This window comes from Gopherus flavomarginatus, chromosome 2 (assembly GCF_025201925.1).
Source record: "Gopherus flavomarginatus isolate rGopFla2 chromosome 2, rGopFla2.mat.asm, whole genome shotgun sequence".
Lineage (NCBI taxonomy): Eukaryota > Metazoa > Chordata > Testudines > Testudinidae > Gopherus > Gopherus flavomarginatus.
Window position 1 is genome coordinate 99,148,470 of NC_066618.1, and position 26,356 is coordinate 99,174,825.

The window sequence follows — 26,356 nt, forward strand, 5'->3', positions numbered from 1 at the left end:
CTCTGAGACGGGGTTGGTATTATTGTGCTGGGTAGGTGTGCTGCCAACAGAGCTCCAGCTCTTCTCAAAGGGGAGTAGCAAACCTATGGGGGCGCTCAGACTATGGCCATATCTACACTTACCAGATATCAACGCTGCTGCAATCAATGCAGTGGGGGTCGACTGACCGGGTCTAGTGAAGACCTGCTAAATCGACAGCAGAGTGCTCTCCAGTCAACTCCGGTGCTCCACCGGAACAAGAGAAGTAAGGTAAGTTGACAAGAGAGCACCTCCTGTCGACGTAGCGTGATGTAGACACTGCAATAAGTCGACCTAAGCTACGTCAGCTCCAGCTGTGTGAATAATGTAGCTGGAGTAGCATAACTTGGGTCGACTTACCCCAGTGGTGTAGACAAGACGTATGAGAGCCCAGGGCTGCAGAATTCACAACCCAGATTTGAAGATCACAGGCAGACCAGTATAATAAAGGTAATACCAGAAAACTAAACACAATTTTCATAACTCACTTGGATCTGACTACCAAAGAAAGTAAAATTGTTCAAATTCATGACCATTGGGTTGTAGGACAACAGATGGTGACACTTCAGAGCATCTAGTTTGCAATAAACTGTAAAAATGTCTCTCCTACATCTGCCCACTCATCCTCTACCAACTCCTGGGACTGTTTTAATACTGCAAAGCCTTGAACATCTAAAGATGCTTTTTTTTCTCCCCTAAAATCAACTTGCCAAAGAAATCTCCCCTCCTCTGGAATGTAGAATTTCTCCCTGAAATTACACCTGCCTGAAGCCTAATACAGGCAAGATTCACATTGGCACCAGTAACAGCTTCTCTAGACAGAAGAATGTCACTAAAAAGTTTTAAAGTTTATTTTAACAGCTCCACAGAGACAAAAATAGGAACTTATAATATGAGACCTTGGAGATTCCCAGCAGGACACAACACATGCTTCTAGCTCCAGAATGGCCATGATATTGATCTTTAAAACTCTAGGGTACTAAAAAGCTATTTTAGGTTGGTTAGGGGTTTTAATAGCTCCTCTTAGGCCCAGCATGGTTAGATTTATGGCAACTGAGGCACTTTTTTTTTTAATAGACAACGGAATAAAAAAAATATTCCCAATACAGTTTAAGACCTCTCTCCACATACACAGTAGTGCAGTCAGCTGTCCATTCCATAGCCGTGAAAGTCCAGATCAGAACTTAAGGAGATCCTTCGTGGTTACATTAGGTAATAAATAATATTTTTATTTCCTCAGGGATTTTGAGAGAGCTACAAGGATCTGTACGTAATAGAACACTAGGTTAGTCTGCCCTGAAACTGCAGAAGAGATCGCAGAGAAGGACTGGGCAGATTTTGGAGCTACCATTTTTTTTTTCTATCTGCAAGTTTTCTACCAAAACATGATCATAGCTGAAATTGCAGGGGCTGGGCCTCTAGGGGGAATGAAGTTTCCAGGAACTCTTCCTGATCTTTCCTGGCCTTTAGCAAGTTGACAAGGTACACCTTAACGTCTTTTCACTTGCTAGGTTCCTAAATCTCAGTTTACTGCTCTAACTTATCTGATCACTTCAGAGGGGCCTTGCCATCTGGCCAACTATTTGGATTCTAAGGTGTGAACCAGGAGTAACACCCAGGCCCCTGGCTGGAACTCTTGGACACAGCTTCCCTTGCTGTACGCCTCAGCTTCCCTTGTTGTATGCCTGTGCTTGCCCCTTTTATACCTTGACTAGATTCTCTCTTGCAAACTTGCCTAAGAACTTTAACTTCTCTCAGCAATAGCACATACTGTACTAAGGCTGCGGCTTTGGAACTTCACTCCTCCCATGTTGCCTGAAGGAGGTTTAGGATTCCCCTTGGCTGTCTCCCGTAATTTGAATGGCGAGAACCCTGTTAATGCCTGACTGACTTCGCGGATAGTGAACAGGAGTTGCAGAAGTATTTGATGCCAGTAACTAGGTTCCATGGCTACCAACTTCCACAACATACTTTTCAACGTCTTATTACATTTCTCTGCCAGGCCATCAGACTGGGGTTGGTACACACCAATCTTATCAAGGCTTTTATCTTCAACAGGCTATTTAGTTCCTTCATGAATTGGGACTAAGTTGGTGTTATGATCTGTTATTTTCTGAGCAATTCCCACCCACACAAACACTTGCATGAGCTCCAGGGCAAGGGCTATTGCCTTCCTGGGGTGGAGTGGAATCACCTTGAGGTATTATGTGGCATAGTCCAATAGATGACTATTATGTGGTGGAATCCAGCTGCACTCGTCTCCAAGGGGCCCATCATGTCCATGCCAATCCTCTTTAATGGGGTCCCTATCAAAGGGAGGGGTATCAATGGGGATCGGGGTACCTTCCATTGACTTGCCCACTGCCATTCTGGGTAGGAGGTACAGTACTTTTGGTGGATGCCAGGAGTATTTTCTCCTGATCAAGGTTTTCCCTAGAGGGTATGGGCCATATGGCCTATACCAGGCCTAGTATTTCCCTGTGAGACTTCTCTGGGATGGAGGTGCTGATTCTCATCCCTCAGTGAGGGTTTTGGGATGGTGGCTGTAGTGGGGCAGGAACCCCGCTCCTGCCCTGAAGGGCTTAAAACAGCCCTGGGAGAGGGCTGTGGTAGGGGAAAATCTGCACTGATTGGGGAAGTAACCACAGCTGGGACCATGCTCAATGAGACTGCAGCTGGCCCTTATAAAAGGGCAGTGGACTGGGGAGCAGTCAGTCTATCTCTGCTTTCAGAGAGAGACAGGGGCCTGGCTGCTGGGAAGCTCAGGGTACCTAGAGTAAGGCAGGTCTGGGGAGCTCCAGGCTAGCAACTCCCCAGGTTGCAGGACCTTGTCCAAAGCCCCATAGAGGTACTGGGTTGTAGAGAAAGGCAGCAGGTACAAAATCCCCTTGCCTGTGATGAGTGGCTTATACTGCAGTCTGCCCCAGGGAGCGGGGGCTAGTTGGTGACTGGCAGTGGCCTACGACTGAGGCAAGGTGGGGATAGGGGGTGGGGGTTCCCCAGGGAGGGGAGACCCCGAGACTGAGGCGTGTACTGCTAGCGGGCAGCATCCCAGATAACGGGGCACCTGACTCCTCAGAGGGACACGGGGTCCAAGCAGCAGTGGGACACCAGCCTGCAGAGGATGCTCCGGAGGCTGGAAATGTTAATTCCCAGAGATGACCAGCAGGAGGCGCCGCAGAAGCGAGTCCAGCACCGCTACAGCGCCATATGAACCACTTTCATCCTCCAGCAGGAGAATCTGCATGAACTGTTCTAGGATCATTCTTTTGGCTAACTGGGCTCCTGTCTCTTTGCTGAGCTGGAGCCACGATCAACAATATTATCTCAGGTGCTAAGCCACCGCCCATGACTGTGCCCCAGGAATGAACCTTTCCTACAGAAACCGCTGATGGTACAGCCAGGAGCGCCGCCAGCTTTTCTGGCCCCCTAGGAGGCAGAAGGTCCTGCCCCAAAATCCTGCCCCCAACAGAGGCGGCGGAAGGTCCTGCCCCCAAAATACCACCACTGCCCAAGGCAGCTGAAGACCCAGCCACCGTGGTCACCGCCTCATAAATGTTAGCGCCCTAGGCGACGCCTAGGTCGCCTAATGGGATGCGCCGGCCCTGGGTACAGCGCAGTAGAAATTTCAAAGGCAACTAAGATGGGCACCATAAGTTGTGGATAGTCTTTTGCAGCCATCACATCTGCACTGCCTGGGCCACTCCTGTCAAGTACGGTGTTAGCTCTCTGCAGGTCAGCAAGCCACCATAGCAACCCTTGCAACAGGGACCAGGAATGCCTCAGAGTCACCCTGCAACCCCATTTTTGTTAGCTTTAGTGGAGGTCTCAAAACAGGGAGTGGGCTGTTTCCATACTCCCCAGTGTACCCTGATCTGAAACAGTATGCTGCATCACTTGTTGATCTCTTTGCTGATCTCTTTGCTGGGAGGCTAATTCCCCAGTAAGCTGTTGCAAGACTTGCTGCTGTTGAGGTGTGGTCAGCTGCTGGAGCAGTGTGTTACTGCTGCCCTTCATCCATACCCATTTCAACAGCTTGTCCACATTCATCTTTAGCTTGCTCTCCTTTTTTAGGTTGCCCATGTTCTCCACTACTTTGTAGTGGGCTTCACTCAGAGGCCAGCAGACCTAGTTGTCAGGCCATGACCAAAGAATCCCTTTAAGTCTGGGGACTCAGGGGTGGATGGTCAAGTCACAGTTCATCACCTTCCCTGCAGTCTTCAGACAGCCAGGGGAGGAGAGAAGGGTAGGGAGACCTTGGCCTACCCCTCTCTACCTGGTCCCAGCCCAGAGCCCAAGTAGAGAGAGGGGCAAGGGCTGGGTTAGTCTCTTTTTGGCTTCCACTCCAGACCTGCCTCCACTGAGCAACTTCCTGCTTTCTCTGTTTTTCCTTCAGTTTGGTGTGTGGCCCCGGACTTTTCCTTCCACAGGCTCAGGAATTCAGAGCATCAGCTCAGCCTCAGAATCAGTCGTATTGCCTAGACATGGCAAATGGGGAACAGGCCCTTGGCCTCCCACCTGAGTCTTACAGTCCCAGTCCTTCCCCAAAAGACGAGTCTGCTTTAGCAGCTGCTGCTTGTCTGCCTTCTTGCAGTCACTCTTCCTCCATCCGATTGCCAGAGCTCCCTATTAAGCAGGTCCTCCATAGAGCAGCTGTTGAGAGGCAGGGCCTTCTCGACGCACTATTTCTCAACCACTCCTTTTAATGTCTGTAAATCACACCACTTGCCCTTAGTGCCAGTTTCAGATCTCTCATGGCATGGAAGGAAATAGGGCTCCTAGTATGTTCCCACCACTCCAACAACCCATCCCATTAGAAGCACACAGTTTGCATTCCCTCACACTTACTGTTGAATTGTGGGCAGATTCTTCTCAGGCAGATCCACAACATAGAATGATTTGTCCCCAATTATGTGGATGAAGCCAAAATCTGGCTGTATGTTTTCTATGACTATGTTCCATTTTTTGGTATCAATGGTTCACTTAAATGTCAATGTCACCTAGACAGGCATACTAACTGCTGCCACGTTCACTCAAAACTTGGCTCACACTTACATCCCTTTCAAAAAACCTGACCTGCATTCTGAGTTTGTAGCAAAAACTAAGTGAGTTGGGGGGTTTGAGTCCTGCAATGTAAGAGCACAGCTCTAATTACTTACAAATAACCAACAGATACCGAACGTAAGCTCTTTGAAAGGTTCTGCCCTCAGAGATAAATAGTGAGCCCCTAAAAATGAAGACAAATTTTCTCTTATATTTGCTCCAAGGTGAAATAGATGGATAAGGCCCCCTACATCATCTATTCTAAGAGTCTTCTGCAGCTGGTGCTATATTAGAGCTGTCTTTTGCTTGAAAAGGTTTAATCACAAAATAACTCTGTTCAATTTTCTTCTCTAGATTAAGCAATCATTGTTTAGTACACTCCCCGCCACAACCCTTGCATTTATTTTCTTTCTAATGAATTTCTGCTTTTCTAAGTGTTCCAGTGTTTTCTCCATCACAGACTGACAGACTGGAGAAATGTCTTTTTAAGAGATCACAGAAGTAATTTCTTTGGAACTCTCAGGAAGAAGTATCTTCTAAAGCAATATGGTCTTTACTTTTTTCTAGACCGGGGTTCTCAGACTTTTGTACTGGTGATTCCCTTTCACATGGCAAGCCTCTGATTGTGACCCCCCCCATATGCTTTAAAATACTTTTTTATATATTTAACACAATTATAAATGCTGGAGGCAAAGCAGGGTTTTGGGTGGAGGGTGACAGCTCGCGACCCCTCATGTAATAACCTTGTGACCCCCTTAGGGGTCCCGACCCCCAGTTTGAGAACCCTGTTCTAGACTATTTATCAAGGGGAGGAAAAGAAAAAACACTTTCACTTTGGACTGAAAAACAACCCTATATTGAGGGCCCTACCAAATTCATGGTCCATTCTGGTCAATTTCACTGCCAGAAGGTTTTCAAGTTGGTCACTGTCATGATTTCAGCTGTTTATATCTGAAATTTCACAGCTGTTCTAACCATGAGGGGTCCTGACCCAAAATGGGATCATGGATGTGGGGGTGGGGGGTTGCAAAGTTATTGTGGGGATGGGATCCCCAAGATTGCCACCCTCGCTTCAAGAGCCATGGCGGATGAAACCCTGAGCCCAGCTACACTGAACCCGTCTGAAGCCACAGGGGCTGAAGCCCTGATCCCTGGCTGGAAACATGAGGGACAGAAACCTCAAACCCAGACTGCCCCAAGCTCCAGCTGGAGAAGTGGTGGGCGGAAGTCTTGAGTCCAGGCAGCCCCAGCTGCAGCTGCCAGGAGCAGAAGCCCTCAGCCCCGGCAGGAGACACTGTGGGAGGAAGCCCTGAGCTCCATACCCCGAGCTGCGGCAGGAGCCCCAGGTAAGGGAGAGGAGAAAGCCAGTATCTCAGCTCCTTGACTGCTCCAGTGCAGAAGTAAAGGTGTACCACTCTCATTGCTGCACTTCCTCTTGAGGTGGGTCTGATCTCCCCACCAAGAGTGGCTGTGCAGGGGAAGGACAACTCCTGTCCCTCCCCAGTCCAGCCCAACTGGCAGCTAGGAGCCCCAGGGTCCCAGCATCAGAGGGAAAACAAATCAGATTTCATGAGGAAGGGCAGATTTCATGGTCCGTGACACGTTTTCCTACAGCCATGAAATCTAGAGTTGAAGAATAAGATGGGGGATCACTCAGTAAGCTGAGTGGATGCAAACAATATGCATTAATACAGCTAACTGTAAAGTCACACATCTAAAAACAAATATAGGCTATATTTATAGGAATAAAAACTAACATGGGAAGCATGTAACCTGAAAAAGATTAAGGGATCATGTGGATAATCAGCTGAACGTGAGCTCCCCATGCAATATTGCGTCCAGAAGCGCTAATACAGTCCTCGGATGTACAAACAGGAATATTAAGTAGCAGTGGGAAGGTACCATAACCTCTATATATGGCAATGGTGCCGTTGCTATTAGAATACTGTATCCAGTTCTAGTGTCTACAGTTCAAGAAGGATGTTAAACGGAAGAAGGTTCAGAGAAGAACCAAACAAATGATTCAAGGATTAGAAAAATATACTTTAGTGACTGACTGAGGGAGCTCACTCTATGTAGTTTAATAGAGAAGGTTAAGGGGTAATGACTTGATGACTGTCTGTAAGGACCTACATGGAGAAAAGAAATTTGATAGAGGCTTCTTCAATCTAGCAGACAAAGGTATACAAGATTCAATGGCTGGAAGCTGAAGATAAAAATTTGCACCTTATTTACAGTCTAAATTTGTCTAATAATGAGCATAATTACCTACTGAAACAGCTTATCAAGGTTTCTGGTAGATTCTTCATTACTGGAAATTTTGAAATGAAGATTAGATGTTTTTCTAAAATATATTCTCTAGTTCAAACAGGAATACATTTAGGGAAGTCTGATGGAATGTGTTATACAGGAACCATAATTTTGACCATAAATAAAATGACCCTTCTGACCTCATAATTTAGCAATAAAATAATCAGTGTAGTTTTTGGTTGAACTATGAACAGTTTTGTTATGTAAATTATTGTTAAAGAGGTGCATGATCCTTTGCTCCTTGGAGAAAGCATATTTAAAATAAGTTATTAGCACCATCTAAAAAAAGGAAGAATTAAGGCTAGAGTTTTTAGAAGACCCAGAGGCGGACTGGCACTCAACTCCAACTGAAGTAGTCTCAGTTATATCAGCATAATGGCCTGATTCCAGAGTAAACAAAGTCTCTCATTGACTTCAAAACAAGCTGAAACTCAATGGAGTTACTCTGGATTTAAAATTTGACTCCATTTCTTCTCCTTTAAAGAAATTCCTACAAACAACAAGAATGAACCAAATTTTTATTTCAGGGAATATTCATGCAGTTGTATCCAGGAGCAGCGCCAAGTTTTTTGGCACCCTAGGCAGGGATCCTTCTGCGCTCCCGGTCGTTGGCGGCAATTCTGCGGTGGGGGGGATCCTTCCGCGCTCCCGATCTTCGGGGCACTTCAGCGGTGGGTCCCGGAACGAGTGAAGGACCCGCCACAGAATTGCCGCCGAAGACCCGGAATGCGGAAGGACTCCCTGCTGCCAAATTGCTGCCCCCCCCCAAAAATCCTGGCACCCGAGGCAACCACCTAGGTCGCCTAAATGGAAGCGCCAGCCCTGGTTGTATCCATCTATCTACTACAAGTCTTTTATGCATTGGAATAGGTAATTATTCTGCCTTTTCCCTTTTAGAAATACAGACACTAGCTTGGGAAGGGATGGTTAAAAATAGAGATTACAATCATACTTGGAGATTTAAAAACAAAAGCAGCATCTAAAAAGTGGTAACATAAGACCAGAGTCCTAAAATGTCACCAGTGCTGCATGTAAAGAAAGTGTCTATTTGACAGAAACTCACTCTTATTTTAGGATATGCACTCTGCAGGGCAGAAAGTGTCCTGCAAGACAGAGAATTCTCAATATTTTAAAAAAGAGGAGCCTAAATTATGCTCCTGAATAAGTGTCTGATTGACTTCATTGGGAATTTGTGGGCCATCACCACTTTTGACAAACTACACATTTATTTAGAAACTGACAAGCAGTATTTTCAAAAGCACTTAAGTGCCTTACGAGCATGTTGCAATTCCTTTCAATACAACATATATTCCTCAATCATTTAAGTGTTTATGAAAATCCCACCTGGATTAGGTCTCAGGAGTACAAATGTAAAGTCCTAGTTTTGAAAACATTGCCTCAAATGTGCAGAAGTGTACTATATTGTAAGGATATATGTTTTTAATAATATTATGGCATAAGGGAAATAAAAGGTATAATAAGACTGCCATTATAGATCATTCACAATACTTCCTGAATGGACAGGAAGTTGCAGACTGCAACAATGATAGTATTCAATAGAGCATTGTTCAATGTAGGCAAATGTTAAAGCCATGAGACGTAATCTCAAGAAATTTAAATCTAACTGTAGCGGTGCGACGTCACACAGGTGCAGTGCCTCCTGCTGGTTGTCCTGGGAATTAGCTTTTCCAGCTCCAGAGCACCCTCTGCTGGCCGATGTCTCGCTTGCCGCTGGCTCCCTGTGTCCCTCCCGGACCCTGGTGCCCTTACCCAGGTATTCTGCCCACCACAGCAACCCCAATCCAAGTCCTCCTCTCTCTACAGGCAGACTGTCTCTTGGCTTCTGGCCCACAGCCTTCTTATAAGGGCCAGCTGTGCCCTCATTAAGGCAGCCACAGCTGTGGTCAGCTACCCGCTCAACTTCCCCAGCCGTTCTTAATCCCTCTTACCCTGCTGCAGCCCTGGAGAGGGCTGCTTTTACCCTTTAAGGGCCGGAGCAGGGTGACCACCCCACTACACTAACACTCCTTGTCCTGTAGTTGAAATATTGGAGGCTCGACTGGTTTTAGTTGCCCCTGTACACTAAAATATTTTGGCTGTAAAATGGAGCTATCAGCAAGAGAAGTCAGAACTCCATCCTCATGGTGGCTGGTAGAGAAAGAGCAGACACACAACCAGTCATAAAGGAACTTACTGTACAAATTGTCCTCAACTGACAGTTTAATGAACTGGAAAGGCTATTGCAGTCTAGCTCCGTAAAAGGAGGGAGAGGAATCAAGACAAGTATCCACTGAGGATCTCCTGCATGCACACAGCCTCACATACCTGAGATATCTGTTGGACAGGTACAGAGCTTGCTTATACTTTGGGGCTTACTCTGTTTGTCCTTACAGTCATGTATGCAAACCTCCAGACTTAGCTGTTTGTAAAGAATAGCTAATGCTACCTATCTTTATTGTCATTCACTCTGGCAGAGAAAACAGAATGGGTGCAGTTCACATTCATCAGGATCTTAGGGAACTAATAATCTTATTTTAGAGTAAAACAAAGTAATTACACATTTAAAAAAAGACATTCCTTTGTTCTACTCGGGGAGCTTACCAAAAAAAAATAATAATAATTTCAGTAAACCTTTAGCAGGCCGCTATTGGTTTGTTTGGGTTAGTTCATCCTCATCCTCCGCAGTCACTTGATGAACAGAGGCCAATTAATATGTGTAGTTAACCCACTTCTACAAAATTGCCTGCCCATCACAATAGCTCTTGATAATTTGACAGACATTTCTGGAAGGGTACAATACTACTTCTATTAGTCTTCAGCAGAAGACCAACATAACCTAAGTCATCTTTTACCACTTGTTAGAAAACCTGGTCCCAACAAGATCTGAAAAACATCGTTTCAGAATAGAAAAATATATTAGTGGCATAAATACTATAGTTGTTAACACAGCAAATACTTTGGCTTCTGCTGAATAATTACACGGCATATAAATCAACCTAGTCACAGAAATCTCAATTGTGTCTACACTTTGCCCTGTGAAGAATGGAATTATCTTGTCATAAAAATATTTAATTTACTTGTCAAACTAATATTATATTAATGTAGTAAGGGCCCCTTAAATGAATACCTGTTAATGGAGGGTTTTATAAAAAGAGTTATTTAAGGCTTGGTTACACAGAACTATGATTTTTGCTATAAAATTGATGTGCTGGGTTGGCTGGGCAGCATTCTGTGGTGAGGAAACACTGGATCCCCCTAAAGTTCAGATATATCCAAAGCTTAGACACACTAACCTACTATCACTCCCTAGATCCAACCTCTGTTGTAGTAGAGCTCTGCCATATGATCTGTCAGCAGCCATCTGCCAAATGTGCCAGGTATCTCTAAAGGGAAGGTCTCACACTTTCCTCACACCCCAGGCAGCTGTTTTCAGCAGCCTTCCCAACATTATTTGAGGGAAGGCTTCACAAAGTGCCATCCCCAAAAGCAGCAGTAGTATCTTTTTAAAAGTGTTACAGAACAGAAGCACGTCCAAGAAATCAAAAGGACATGAAACGTGAGCTTTCCCAGAAAGGCTAAGCACTCTGGGACATCACTAGCAGGAAAACCACAAATCAACATCAGCGAATGGCCAGCACAGTTATAGATTGAAGGAGCAACCAGGGAGGCATTAGGAATGTTCTTCCAAACCTAAATTACTTTTCTATTTGAGTCCAATTTATGAATGGATGAAAGTTTGTGGTGCTGTGTGGTGACAGATCTTGGGCTGGTCTACACTAGAAAATTAGATCAAAAATCCACACCCGTGAGTGACATACTTAAGCCGACCTAAGTACTTGGGTAGATGGCATTAGGTGACCAGAATTCTTCTGTTGACCTAGTTACCGCCTCTTGAGGAGGAGGAGGATTTACTACAGTGGCTTTTATAGGTACACGTATGGAAAAAACCTGGCTTCATACTATTAGAGCAGGCCTGCACAACTCGTAAAGCAGCAAGGGCCACATTATTCCAAAGAAAACAGCTGAGGGCCAAAATCCCCTGGCCCCACGGAAACATCCCCCCCCCCCCGCTGGACCTCCAGCCCAGCGGAAACACCCCGCCCCAGCACCGCCCAACCCTGCAGAAACAAACCCTCCTTCCCCAGCGCCGCCCCACCAAAACAGCTCTGGGCCAAAAAGGTAGGTTGGGGGCAGGGAGGTGATACTTGATTTTAAATCAACCAGAGGCTCCCAGCTGAAGAGGTGGCTGGGAGCCCTCAGGGTCAAATTAAAGGGCCCAGGGCTCCGGCAGCTGGGGGAACCCAGAGCTTTGCGGGGCTGGGGCAGGGACTTAAAGAGCCCAGAGCTCCTGCTACTGAGGGGAGCCCGAGCCCTTGAAATCTCAGCCCCAGCCCATCCGCTAGAGTCGCGGCCGGGATTCAAATGGCTCTGGGCTGCCTGCAGCCACGGGGAGCCCTGAGCCCTTTAAACCTCAGCCGTGGCCGGGAATCTCTGCGGGCAGCCCAGAGCCCTTTGAATCCCGTCCGCGGCTGAGATTTAAAGGGCTCTGGGCTCCCCATGGCTGTGGGCAGCCCAGAGCCTTTGAATCCTATCCGCAGCTGGCAGGGCCGGCTTTAGGAAGTGCGGGGCCCAATTCGAACATTTTCGGCGCGGCCCCGGCAGGGATGACTGGAAAAAAAAAAAAAAAAAAAAAAAAGGAAAACAAAGCCTTTCATTTCTTAGCAACCAGTTCCCTATAAAAAGTTCTGCCACAGTATGTATTTTTTGTTCCAATAGGATTACCATACGTCCGTATTTTCTTCCCAGATGGCGATTTAAGAACCAAAAAGCCTGACATGTCTGGGAAAATACAGATGTATGTTAACCCTACCTAAAGTTCTTTTTTAAAAAGATGGGTCTGAACTAGAAATGAGCTCCAACACTCCCTGAGGGTGTGCTAGGGTGCATATGTATGGGCCCCAGCTGCTCCCTGCCCACCTTATTGAAGCAGGTGTGCAGGGTTACTTCCCTGGGAACTGCAGGACAACAGTGGACATGGGGCTGGAGGTAGGGTCTGGCTGCAGGCTGGGCAAGGGGTCTGGGGCAGTCTGGAGACAGGGGGTGTGGGTGGGCTGGCTGGTTTCAGGCAGGGCCACGGGGGGGTGCGGCATGGGTTGGCAGGGCTGGAGACAAAGGAGTGCGGGACTGGCCGGCTTCAGGCAGGAGGGTGCGGCAGGGGTTGGCTGGAGACAGGGCCGGGGGTGCAGGGCTGGTGCAGGCAAGGCAGGCGGTGCGGCAGGGGATGGCTGGAGACAGAGGCTGGTGCAGGGCTGGAGGTGCGGGACTGGCTGGAGACGGGCTGGCTGCAGACAGGAACTGGTGCAGGCAGGGGGTGCAGCCAGGGCTGGCTCCAGGCCCCAGCGTGCCAAGTGCGTGCTTGGGGCGGCATGCTCTGGGGGGAGCTCTGCCGGTTGCCGGGAGGGCCGCAGGCGGCTCCAGTGGACCTCCTGCAGGCATCCCTGCGGAGGGTCCGGTGGTCCCACGGCTCCAGTGTAGCATCCGCAGGCACGCCTACGGGAGATCCACCAGAGCCGCGGGACCAGCGGACCCTCTGCAGGGACGCCTGCGGGAGATCCACCGGAGCTGCGGGACCAGCAAGCAGCAGAGCGCCCCCCATGGCGTGCTGCCATGCTTGGGGAAGTGAAATGGCTAGAGGCAGCCCTGGGTGCAGGAGGGGTTGGCTGCGGGCAGCTGGTGCTGGTACAGGTGGTACAGACCATCCTGTATGGTGAATGCCCCCTCCTTTTCCCTCCCCCACCAGGGTAGCAGCAGCAGCCCGGCGCTCAGAGACTATTTAAAGGGCCTGGGGCTCCCCTGATTCCACTGCCCCAGCCCAGTAAATAACTGTAGGAGCCCTGGGGAAGTGACGGGGCTCCAGGGGCTATTTAAAGGACCAGAGCGGCAGAGGCAGCTGGAGCGACCCCCCACCCCCTGCTACCCCAGGGCTCTGGGGGCTATTTAAAGAGCCTGGGGCTCCCCTTCTTCTACCATCCCAGCCCTTTAAATAGCCACGGGAACCCTGGGGAAGCGATGGGGCTCCGGTGGCTATTTAAAGGGCCAGGGCGGTAGAAGCAACAGGAGCCCCGGACTTTTTAAAAAGCCCCCAGAGCCCCACAGCTCTACCCCAGGGCTCCAGCAGTGGGGATCTGGTGGCAATTTAAAGGTCCTGGGGCTCCAGCCCCTGCTGCGAGCCCCAGGCCTTTTAAATTGCCCCCTGGGGAAGCTGGGCCACCCCGGTACAGCACACTGGCTTTTGCGGAACACCATACTGGGGCTTGGGCCTGGGGCCCTCTTAGGGGTGGGGCCCAATTCAGGGGAATTGGTTGAATTGGCCTAAAGCTGGCCCTGGTGGCTGGGATTTAAAGGGCTCTGGGCTCCCCGCCACTGCCGGCAGCCCAGAGCCTTTTGAATCCCGGCCATGGCTGTGATTTAAAGGGCTCTGGGCTCCCCACTGCTGCGGTCAGCCCAGAGCCCTTTGATTCCCGGCCGCGGGCCGCACAGTGAGCCTCCGCGGGCCGCATATGTTGTGCAGGCCTGTATTAGAGGGTCAAACAATTCTCCCTCTCAAAATTCAATGCGAGCTGTACACCCAAGAGAAGAATTAGGTCCTAAATGCAAACCATTTTTACTTTTAAAAATATTCTTTTAATTAATTTTAATGACCCAGTTAAATTCCTCAGGATTCAGTTTTATCCCATACCCAGTCATAGAATTTAAGATTTAGAAAAAGAAATACATGAGAATAGACACGAGATATTTATAACCTTTAATATATGTGTTAAAACTGATAACATAACTAATTTTCATCAGTTAACATAGGGGATAACTGTTCATGTCTCCTGACTACAAGCATTTTCAGCCTCTAACACACACATGTAGCACTTAGTGAGCAAACAGAAAACACATTTATAGCTGAGCAAAACACTTCAGAGTAGAATGTAAACATACACATTAACATATTTGTAATACTGAGGCAATGTTCCTGAACCTAATACATACATTGGCGGGGAATGTGCTTTGTCAACACTGTATGCATTTGGCATTAACACAACCTTGATGAACAGTAAAAATCAGGAAATGTAACAGGAATGCCAGATGTGGAAGCAACTGATGAGTTATTAGAAAGGAAAGTTTTCCAGTTGTAGCCTCTATGTAAAAATAAGCAGTTCTCAAGGGCTTTTTTAAAAAAAGAAGATAGGGAAAACAAGCCTCTAAATTATCAATTAAAAGAGATACTGGACCTATAAATGCATATTCATAGTGTCTGATCGCAGATTTGAACTAATGCCCACAGAAATCAATGGCAAACCTCTCCTGTTGATTTCAATGGGGACTGGATTGGGCCTTCTGATTTTAGGCATAAGTGTGGATCCTGTATTATTTTAGGAACACCCCGACAACTTCTTTACTTTCAAAAACTTTTTAAACTGGGCTTTGTCTGAGGCACAACAGCAGTGCAAGTGCTTGTTTCATCTTTTAATGTAATGTTTAAACGATTTTAATAGAAACATTAGAAATATTGCCCTTATATAAATCCATGGTACGCTCACATCTCGAATGCTGTGTACAGATGTGGTCTCCTCACCTCAAAAAAGATATACTGGCACTTCAGAAAAGGGCAACTAAAATGATTAGGGGTTTGGAGAGGGTCCCATATGAGGAAAGATTACAGAGGCTAGGACTTTTCAGCTTGGTAAAGAGGAGACTAAGGGGGGAAATGATAGAGGTATATAAAATCATGAGTGATGTGGAGAAAGTGGATAAGGAAAAGTTATTTACCCATTCCCATAATACAAAACTAGGGGTCACCAAATGAAATTATTGGGCAGCAGGTTTAAAACAAATAAAAGGAAGTTCTTCACACAGCACACAGTCAACTTGTGGTACTCCTTACCTGAGGAGGTTGTGAAGGCTAGGACTATAACAGCGTTTGAGAGAGAACTGGATAAATTCATGATAGTTAAGTCCATAAATGGTTATTAACCAGGATGGGTAAGGAATGGTGTCCCTCGCCTCTGTTTGTCAAAGGGTGGAGATGGACAGCAGGAGAGAGATCACTTGATCATTACCTGTTAGATTCACTCCCTATGGGGCACCTGGCATTGGTCACTGTTAGTAGACAGATCCTGGGCTAGATGGACCTTTGGTCTGACCCGGTACGGACGTTCTTATGTAAACAGCTATATTAACAAGGTGACAACACTGGTGAAAGCAGTATCACCACATGTCCTCTCCATGTATGGTATCTTTTCCTCTAGATATTTCAAACTATGCAGGCTAACGGAAAAGATAGTTTAGTCTTTTATTATGGGATCACACAATATGAAGTTAGTGCCATTTCATATACTTTAATAATCAGAGGGGCAGGAGGAGTGAAGGATATATTAAATTCCTGTCTACCTCAGATATTATATACAGCAAATCCTAATTAAAAGGGGAAGTGAGATATAGTATTCCAAAAAGAATTATTTGACAGTTGCAGGGTAATTGTCCAATTTTAAAGACACTGAGTGCTTAAATGGGGCGGGGCAGGTTTTACATTAAAAAAATTATTTTAAGGTTGAATGATTTCAGGCAGCCTTCTTCTCTACTGAACTAGCAAAACCAAGTCTGTAGCATAGAAAAACAGCTCAGGTTGACCTTTTTATTGAGTAATAAAAGTTTGTTCTCTTCTGTCCCCAAAACAATGCGCTCCTAACTCATCATCTGTGCTTCACATTTATAATCATCCAGTACGCAATTAATATCCTGTTAAACTTCACAATCAAGTGGCTTTGTTCTCACACCTCTTCATCCATTACTACATGTCACATCTAGAGAAGATAAACCAAGAGAAATTGTTTTATGAACTTATTTAAACCAGGGGGCACTGATTTAAATTAAAGTGATTTACATCACTGATTTTAATAATGATTTACATCAGCATGCAGGAAGTCTTTATGTAAATACTTGATTTAGTCTTTGGAAAAAACAAATGTACAAATGTCAAAGAAGTTTTATTTTCATTTGTTGGTAATTAAAAAAACATGTTGATTTATAATTACATACAGTCCTTATACTAAAGGTGATGATTTTTGCTAACCAGAAAGATATTGTAGATCAAAATAAGCAATTTATATAGCTTAGCATACATTAATTCAAATTCTTTTTCTTTTTTTTTTTTTTATATTTATTACATTAGAAAACGGTGGCTCATTTCTTATTTACTAGAAAAAGTTTAATACAAATCACGAGTAAAAATTTATTTGGATAGAAAATGGAATTCAGTTAAAATGCACAAAATATAGCATTTTAAATTTTTTTCATTAGTTACATAAAGCTACCTTATATGTGCTGTGTACACAAGAAAAGTGTAATAAAAGACATTTGTATTCAAAACTGATTTATTAAACAAAGGAAGCATCATTGGCAATTAGTGAACTGAACTGATCACCATGTCCTTCAAAATTTTAAGAACTAGCAGATCCCATCTTCTCACACCTCATTTTTATTCATAGGTTAGAAGAGGAGAACAAGTGTTACTGTTTTTTCAACTCCCAATCAGTTTCTCAATTTTGAATGAACTAATCATTGAACTGACTGAACAGAAATAAAGAAAAGATTCTCTCTGCACCTGTGTAAGAGGCTACTGCTGTCAAAAGCTGGTTTAGCATTTCAAACTGATTCTTGGCATGTGGCCAGTGACTTCCACCAGCTCAGTGGCTTGACTTTCTTTAAAAATGTTTACTGCTTGAATTTTTAAGTTTAATTTAAATTTTAATATATTATAGTAAGTTTAGGCCTTCATATAGGTTGTCAAAATTAAATTTGAAGTGAATATATTACAAAAGAAAAATATAACTTAAATTAAAATCTGTTTTAATAAACTGCAACTTGATTAAAAAAAAAAAAGTGATTTTTTTCCCCACTCTGTTTTAAATGACTGCCCTGTAACACATGACATAACATTGCTGAGCCTGCTAAGGGAGAAAGGAAGGTGTTGCTGTATAATCCTGTATAATATTGCTTGCCTAGGAGAATGACAACAAATCAACTTAAGGATTCTGAAGGAGCTTATCTGTTCCATTTAAAACCTTTTGACTTTCTGAATATACCAAGGGATGCTGTATTTCCTATAACATTAATGTCATAATGAAGAAAATGGACCTGATTCTCTTCTTATTTACATCTGGGAAATAAGGAGTAAACTCACTGAGGTCAGTGGACTTAGTATGAAAATAGTGTGATGGAAAAACAGGCCCATAACTGTCTCTTGCTCCTTGACAAAACTGCTTCCAGAGCAATATATTTTATATCACACTTAACTTCATATGTGGGCTTCAATACTTCCTCTTAACCAGTGACAACTACTTGCAGATGAGTGTATTTTATGACATGATTAATTTCACATTTAAGCTTTAACAACTAACTCCTCTTATTCAGACACTTCAAAAGTGTCTGAATAAGACACTGCATTTATCTCAGTCAATCAATCAATGCTGCTTTCAGAAGTAGGGTTTGACACACTGACATTTTATGCTTAAGTGAAAATTAAATTAACTATAAAACCAGAGAGAAATGTAGCTTTAGTTTTACAAATATGAACAAATTTACATGCTGGTGTAAATTAGCAAAATGACACAATTTGTTTCGGATTAGTACCTTCAAATATTTGAACACAACTTGCCCTTTATTTAGCAAGTCATATCAAGAGCATATGATATATAAATTAAGTATCATACAAACTTTTCCACCATTTAGAGTCTGATGAGCACATGGGCTGGGATTTTCCAAAGCACTCAGGTGGTGGCCTAACTTTGCTCCACATGAACCCATACAGTTGTCCAAAGGCACGTCTACCCTCTAAACGAGCACAGCGGCACCTGTGTAGTGCTTCAGTGAAAACACAACTATGCCAATGAGACAGCTCCCCTTGCCCCATCAGTATAGTTAATTCACCTCCACGAGAGGCGATAACTGTTGACAGTAGCAACCCTCTCGTCAACATAGCGGCTGTCTACACCAAGGGTTTTAGGGCTGGTGTAACTGCGTCGCTCAGGCATGTGGATTTTTCACAATTTTATCCATCTATGCAGAGCAACAAAAGTTGCTCCGTTTTCCCATTTGCAATCATTCACTCAGTTTCCTAATAATATAAATGTTTCATTTAACAATTTATCTACATGCCTTCTTGACATCTTGTTTATCCCTGTCTCTTATTCCATGCTTTAGAAGCCGAGCTCAAAGGAAGGGGAAAGTTAAAGATCAATTATTTTTGTAGCAGTTGTCTTCCCATTTAAAATGTCCAAAAAACCATCTCAGATCAAACTAAATCAAAAAATGAGGGGTGGGGGCAGTGGAGCGCATGTAGGCAGGGCCCTATGAAATTTATGGCAATGAAAAAGAGTCACGGACTGAAATCTGATCTTTTGTATGCTTCTACCCTGTACTATAGGGATTTCACAGGGGAGACTAGTGTTTCTCAAACTGGGGGTCCTGACCAAACAGGAGTTGCGGGGGGAGGGGAGGGACAAGGTTATTGGGGGGGTGCTGTAGTATTGCCACCCTTACTTTTGCGCTTCCTTCAGTGGAAACAGGAGAGTGGTGGCTGGTGAGCAGCAGCCTGCCAGCAGCATCAGAGAAGTAAGGGTGGCAACACCATACCATGCCACCCTTACTTTGGCCACCCAGCTGTGACAGCAGCAGCACAGGAAAGTGGTGGCTGCTGACTGAGGGCCCAGCTCTGCATGCAACAGCAGAGCAGTAAGTGTGCTATACCATACCATGCCATCCTTACTTCTGCCCTGTGCTGGTGGGGGGCACTGCCGTCAGAGCTGGGCTCCTGGCCAGCAGCCACCACTCTCCAGCTGCCCAGCTCTGAAGGCAGCACCGTTGCCAGCACCAGTGCAGAAATAAGAGTAGCAGTACTGCAATCCCCTCCACCCCCAATAAGTTGTGAGGGGTCACAGGCTCCTTTTTGGTCAGGACCCCTACAATTAGAACACCGTGACATTTCAGATTTAAATAGCCGAAATAATGACATTTACGATTTTCAGAATCCTATGACCGTGAAATTGGCCAAAATGGACTGTCAATTTGGTAGGGCCCTACATATAGGGGAGCAGAATCTTAGCTGCTATAACTCAGCCTAGCTTCACTGAAATCAGATCAGTGTAGCTCCACCGATTTAAAAAGGAAACTGCCATTTTACACCAGCTGAGGACCTGTCCCAAAGTATCTGGGTAGGCATCATCTGTTTTTATGTGATTCATAGGTGTACTGTAAACAAAATGAGATGACTATAGGAACTGAGCAAACTACTGCTAGTCCTTTACTAGCTCAAATGTTGTAGTAGGAGACAAGAGTATGGAGTACTAGTCAAACTCTACTGTTTTGCCCCCAACAGAAAAATTTCATACGTTTACTTCCACATTTACATCTGAATTTCAGAGCAAATTATTTCAGGTTTTTTTTGTTTGGTTTCTTTGTTTTTATTAAAGTTTCTTTCCCTCAGCCAGGCACATCCTCACAGGATCTCAAGTCGAGCGGTGTCTTTTCTGGCTCAGGCACCACCACCAATAGCACAGATTCTTCAGGTTAGATTATGCCCTCAGTTACAGTCATACAATCACATTGAACTACTTGCTAGCTTTACATCACAAATACAAAGTTATAGGCTTACAGACACTTTTCGGAGTTGAATGGTACATAGGACCAAATTCAGAGTGGACTAAGTTACAGAATCACAGAAATGTAGGGCTTGAAGGGACCTTGAGAGGTCATCAGGTTCAGCCACCCCTGTGATGACACAAGCCCTAATACACTTAGACCATGCCTGACAAGTGTTTGTCCAACCTGCTCTTAAAAATCTCCAACGCAGGGAGTTCACAACCTTCCTTAGAAGCCTATTCCAGAGCTTAACTACCCTTATAGTTAGAAAGTTTTTCCTAATATCTAACCTAAATCTCCTCTGCTGCAGATTAAGTCCACTACTTCTGGTCCTATATTCTATGAACATGGAAAACAACTGATCAGTCCTCTTGATAACATCCCTTAATACATCCTCCCCCACACCCTCTCTTTTCTCTTCTGACTACTAAACACGCCCAGGTTTTTTTAAACCTTTTATCGCTCTCCTGTGTACTCTCTCCAATTTATCCACATCTTTCCAATTTTGGGTGCTATACTTTAGGACACAGTAGTCCGCCTGAGGCCTCCTCAGTACAGAGTAGAACAGGACAATTACCTCCCATGTCTTACATATGACACACCTGTGAATACACCCCAGAATATTAGTCTTTTTTGCAACTGCATCACGCTGTTTAGCTCATTCAATTTGTGATCTACTAACCCAAACTTGTTTTCAGTATGACCACCACCTAATCAGTTATTCCCCACTTTGTAGTTGTACATTTGATTTTTCCTTCCTTAGTGAAGTAATTTACACTTCTTATTGGATTTCATCTTCTTGATTTCAGACTATTCTCCAGTTTGTCAAGGGCATTTTGAATTCTAATCCTGTTCTCTCAAGTGCTTGCAACCCCTCCCAGTTTGAAGCCATCCACAAATTTTAGTCTCCATACCATTATCCAAGTCATTACTGAAAATATTGACTAGTACCAGACCCAGGATTGGGCTCTGTGGGACCCCACTAGATACATCCTCCCAGTTTCACAGCGAACCATTGATAACTACTCTGAGTACAGTATTTCAAACAGATGTGCACACACCTTTTAGAAATTTAACCAAGACCACATTTTCCTAGTTTGCTTAAGAGAATGTCATATTGGTTTGTGTCAAAAACTTTACTCAAATCAAGATAGATCATATCTACTACTTCCCCCATCCAGTAGGTCAGCAACTCTGTCACAGAAGGAAACAGATTTGTCAACAAACCAACCATGCTAAACCAACCTATGCTGGCTATTTCTTATAAACCTTAATATCTTTTAAGTGCTTAAAACATTCCTTTTATCATATATATTGTAACAGGAAAGGGAACTGGCATAAAAAGGTGCAACATCCCCTGATATAGCATACACCTTCTAACACTCTCCTACTAGTTCTTCCTCACCAACCCCACCACTACATTACAGCCGTCCCTTGTTTGAACGCATCGGCATGTAAGCTACACCCACTTACCAATGTGTAACTTATAACACAATATACACCCAACTATTAAGTCAAATATTCTCTGTGGTAACACTCTTCAAGCCTGATCTCCCACTACACTTTGAAATTAGCAGTTTACTTAGGCAGAATGAGTCAGATAAACACTAATAGTTAGCATAAACAACATTTTTTAAAACTTCATTTTGCAAACATTAACCAATTAAGCGTGAGTTCTTAGGAATTAATTTAGTTGCTGAATCTGGATCAGATTCACAAATTGTTAGAAGATGAAAACTCTAGATCTTAGCTACACAACACATGAAAACTCATGATCAGATGGGAGCTCTTTGATCAGAAGGCAATGCCAACAAAGCACCTTATATCCATTGTGCCTTAAGCAAGAACTCATGTTGGGCCTGGAGTGGTAGCATATTACAGTTGAACTAGCAGAGGGGAATTGGGCCATTAGCTATTTTCTATTTCAGTCTCAATAGGAGCATCCTTGTGTACGTTCTCCTATACAGCTGAAACCCAAAGAAGAAATATCAGATCTGTGAGTTTCTGAGGCTAAGTCACCCACCTCATATGGAACTCAGTTATTTAGCATGTCTGTAACTAGTGCCTGCGGTGCTTATAAGCAGAGTTCTGCAAATTCACAGAAGTTACTCCAAAAGGTCAGTTTTCTTAGGCCTGAGGGTAAGACTCAGCACACGAAGTCCCAGACAAACAGACTGCTCAAGTGTTATGTGCAGTCCAATAAAACATTCTCGCTAATGTACAGTAGCTTAAGAATAATGATTCTAAACATGATGTGGTGACTCTAAATAGCCAAGGCAAAGACCTAAAAAAAGGGAAAGTGTTAATATTAACTGTGCTGGTGAAAAATGTGCGGGCTGTATTAGCTACAAATTAACATATGCAGGAATCTGTCCAGAAGTCCCACTGAAGTCTGTATTAGTCAATGCAGGACTCACTGTTTTAATATGCGATCGAGAAAGTAGCAGTAAAAGAGTCTTTACATACTGTTTGTTGCTTGAAGGATAAAATCATAAAGCATGACAAATGACATTTCTGAAAATATCTGTAGAGCTTATGTGGGTGCCTTTCAAACTCAGACTTTCAGAAAGTTCACAGTAGTTTCTTGCCAAGAAAATCTCTACACATCTCTACCATATTGAGGTGATGCTGCAAATTCCCAACTAAAAGCCAACTGTATTAAAGTCGCTTTGTTTTTTCTATACATTATTACTTATTAAATTGTATTGAGCTACTCACATATAAACACAAGGCCTGGTCAAATCCCTCAGAAGCCAAGAGGAATTGAGGATGACCAATAGGTGGTAAGGATTTCTCACTAATGAGCTGGGACCCCATGGTGCTTTAACAAAAACCAGTGCAAATACACTAAAGGGATTGAATTTACCTTGACCTTGTAGTATTCCTTGACTTCAGACCTAATGGAATCAAAGTCACCGCTGATGTAATCAGGCAAGAAGCTGAAAGAAAAGCAATGAACAATACAATGAAAAATTAAGGCATCTTATTTTCTTAAATTAAAAAAAAATGAGGGAGGATATTCCTCTCTCAAAGGAAACGAAACAAGATTATGAAGTAGTCTACATCCAAAATTAATACTAAGTAAGCCCCTATCTTAATATGCTACAGGTCTAATAAACTGGTGTTCTCTCTTTTCAAAGGGGCAAATACTACACCTTTCCATAGACACGTGCAACTCCCAGATAGAGTTCAGCAGGAGCTGTGCATGCATATTTTAAGAAAGATTAGCTCTAAATATGTTTTTTGTTTAATTTAAATACATTGCCATCAACAAAACAGCTAAAAAGCCAATTCATTATACCATACCATCTAGTCTCTTAGAATCTTGTTCTTTTGCTAACAGCAGTAATAGTTTCAGGGTGTCAGACATTTAGCAGAATTTGTTCTTTTATCCAAGGGTTGCAAGACATTATAAGCAAGTGGAATCCAACATAATATCTCTGCTTGCATTGGCTTGGAAGAATAATGGATTACTTGATGGGAGAGGGAAACCACAAAAGGCCTAAGTGTGAGCTTCTATGTTGGCAAACAGCACATAGAAAGTTAGTTTTAAATCTCCCCCAAGGGATCTGAATTAGCCCTCTGCACCTTCAGATGTCATGAAGCCTTTAGAGCTTTTGTGGGCTGGCAGCCACTAAAGATAATTTGTTGCCCAATTTAGCACTCAGCAATCTGCTCCATACATTGCACCCACACACAAAAAATAGCTAATCAAATAAAAGTTACATGAAAATCCATTTAATTTGGCTTTCATCTTCCTAGTGATTTAGTATACTAGAAATGTGCTGAAGAAAGACAGTTTGGTTAATCTTTTTCCTGCTGTGGTGTGCTGGGATGCATCATATGAGATGCTGGGTTTATTTTCTCTCTAAATACCTATGGAGAAGAGGACTCCCTGTACTAATATTGGCAACTGATCATTTGGTTTTTCAGGTGGTTTGTTTTTTAAGTTATTACTGATTTTCTATTTTATTATGGTTCCCTATTGTCCCTCCCTCCCACCCCCCCTTTTTTTAAAAAAAAACAACTTGCCAGTGATAAGTACTCCTAAAATTATCTGTGCCTGAGGTTTTGGAAATATTATCTCCTTAAAAAAAAAAGAATGTCTAAGATCCATAAGAATTTAATTTAAATTAAATTCTTAAAAGCATATCTTCTAAAGTCTCATAGTCTTTGCTGTAAACAACAGAGGAATGGAGATTTTAGGGTATTTATTTTACCTTAAATGGGTTGGTTTCTCCCCAGTATAGCTTTTAAGTGCATCAAACAGATTTGTAAACTCCATTATTATTTTCAAACGTATAATGAAACTTTAACCGTGCTATATGAAGTATCATTTAAGGGTTTTGAAGAAAATAGTTTTCCCCCTTACTGAAATCTTGTAAGTTTAAATTTATATACGATAGCAAGAGAGATGAAAAGGCAAGATAGCATTATGAAAGTGCTGGTTACTGTTCCACAGATAACTTCAAAACTAACTTCAGCCTTAAGCAGGGATTGGGCCATTCTGTAACTTTCTCTTGAGGTCAGCATGATTTTTCAAAGACTTTATAAGTAAATTCACTCACTGGCTTATAACTTAAAAAAATTAAATTAATTTTAAAGAGGTCCTTAAAGAAATTTAGCACCACATCAGGAAAATTTTCTCCCACTTGATCTTAACAGAACAACACATCTTCTTTAAAATTCCCACATGATTAAAGCTCATAAAAATCTTCTGCACTAGTTTTATTAGATTTTTTTTCTTTAAAAGACTTAATAGTTATTGGCCATCATTGTTCTTAATAACTGAAAGTTGTTTTTCAGCAGGTGCTGAAAGTGATACTTTTCTACACAGCATTCATCATAGAACTACCCTCTTTCAAAACAGCCACCAGCATTCCCAACAAAAGCAAATCCAACCTGTTCTCAGGGAAATTAGCAATCCCCTATGCTGTCTGAGTTTTAGAAAGACTCTTGTATACTTGAGCAGGACACACCATGTTTTAGGTAATGGTCCTGCTTACCGACTGCAGTCAATCATAAAACTTTCTACACCTAATCCTCTCATTCTCAACAGTATAGCTTTACTGATGTCAACACAAGTGTAAGTGAGAAAAGAATCAGGCTCATTCACTTCAGTGGAAATAGGATTGGACTCCTGGTTTGTTCTGTTCAGACAAAGAACACCTGTTCAATAAAGCTGGTAGCAATTTAGTTTGCTATTGAGTCTAGGTATACTAATTAGAAGATCTCAGAAGCCTGAGAAACTTCAAAGGTCAATTCCTATCCTACATTCTTTTCCCTGCTTTCCTACTTGCTAATGCAGGGAGGCTATTAAAGCTAAGTTTACTCTAGATGTAAAAGATGGTCCCCCCACAAATCAATTCCTGCCCTTCACCCCACCCAAGAAGGAGAAACAGTTGTTATGAAGAGCATCATATGATATCTCACATTTACTTCTATGGCCTTCCATAGATCATTAGCTGTTTTATCATTAATCTTGCTCAAACAGCACACACAATCCAGAGGTTTTAATGTGGGAAAAACTGTCATTTATGATCACCTGCTTTCTCATGCTTTAATTCCTTACACTAATTACTAGCTGCAGTGTTTTTCTAGCCATTAAACATTTCCTAACATTGAAACATAGATGTTTCAAAAGACATATTGAGGGGCTAGGAGCAGAACTACAAGAGAAAGCGAAACAAAACACATCCTCTCCAGGTAGCAATTTACCTCAGAGAGTCTGGCTTAACCCAAATTGATACTAAGAAACTGTTGCTAGTTGAATTTCTATCCATGGAATTTTACAAACAGTAAACTCAAGAAACAAGTACAAACCAAAACAAGTAGCTTTGCTGTGTCCCTAGAACACACTGCTTTGGCTTCTGATCAATACAACTGCTACATAGTTCTCTCTCCTCTAGCCAAAATACATCTTCTTAAAATATTGACTTCAAATGGATTCAGCTTCACCTAATTATCTCAAAGATAGGCATACCTACCTGTGAACTCTGGCTGCAAATTAACTCCCCAAGCCCCAGGCCACTGCCTCCCCCTAGAAACACCACTAGGAGCTGGAATAGAGCACAGCTTCAGAATCCCCCACAGGGGGCACCGAACGGCCTGAGTGCCCAACTACAAGGTTACTGTAACGTCTCCTTTCTTCTCTTTCCCCAAAACATACAAAAACAAACAAAGGAGGAAAATCTTTGAAGGGATACAGCATTCCTGAAAGATGCAAAAGACATGCACCATGGATTAGATTCACAAAGTAACTTAAATGAGTATCACCATGACTATCTTTTAGGTGCCT

At 43.4% G+C, this 26,356-nt stretch overlaps 1 protein-coding gene across 3 annotated transcripts in view; it reads right to left on the bottom strand.

The window, feature by feature from the left end:
- TPK1 (thiamin pyrophosphokinase 1) overlaps window positions 1–26,356 on the bottom strand; it is a 497,034-nt gene that overhangs the window by 224,801 nt on the left and 245,877 nt on the right. For all 3 annotated transcript variants that reach the window (XM_050937807.1, XM_050937809.1, XM_050937808.1), the window contains exon 5: window positions 22,925–22,997. In XM_050937807.1, the coding sequence (XP_050793764.1) occupies window positions 22,925–22,997 (73 nt within the window). The remainder of the gene's footprint in view (window positions 1–22,924; window positions 22,998–26,356) is intronic.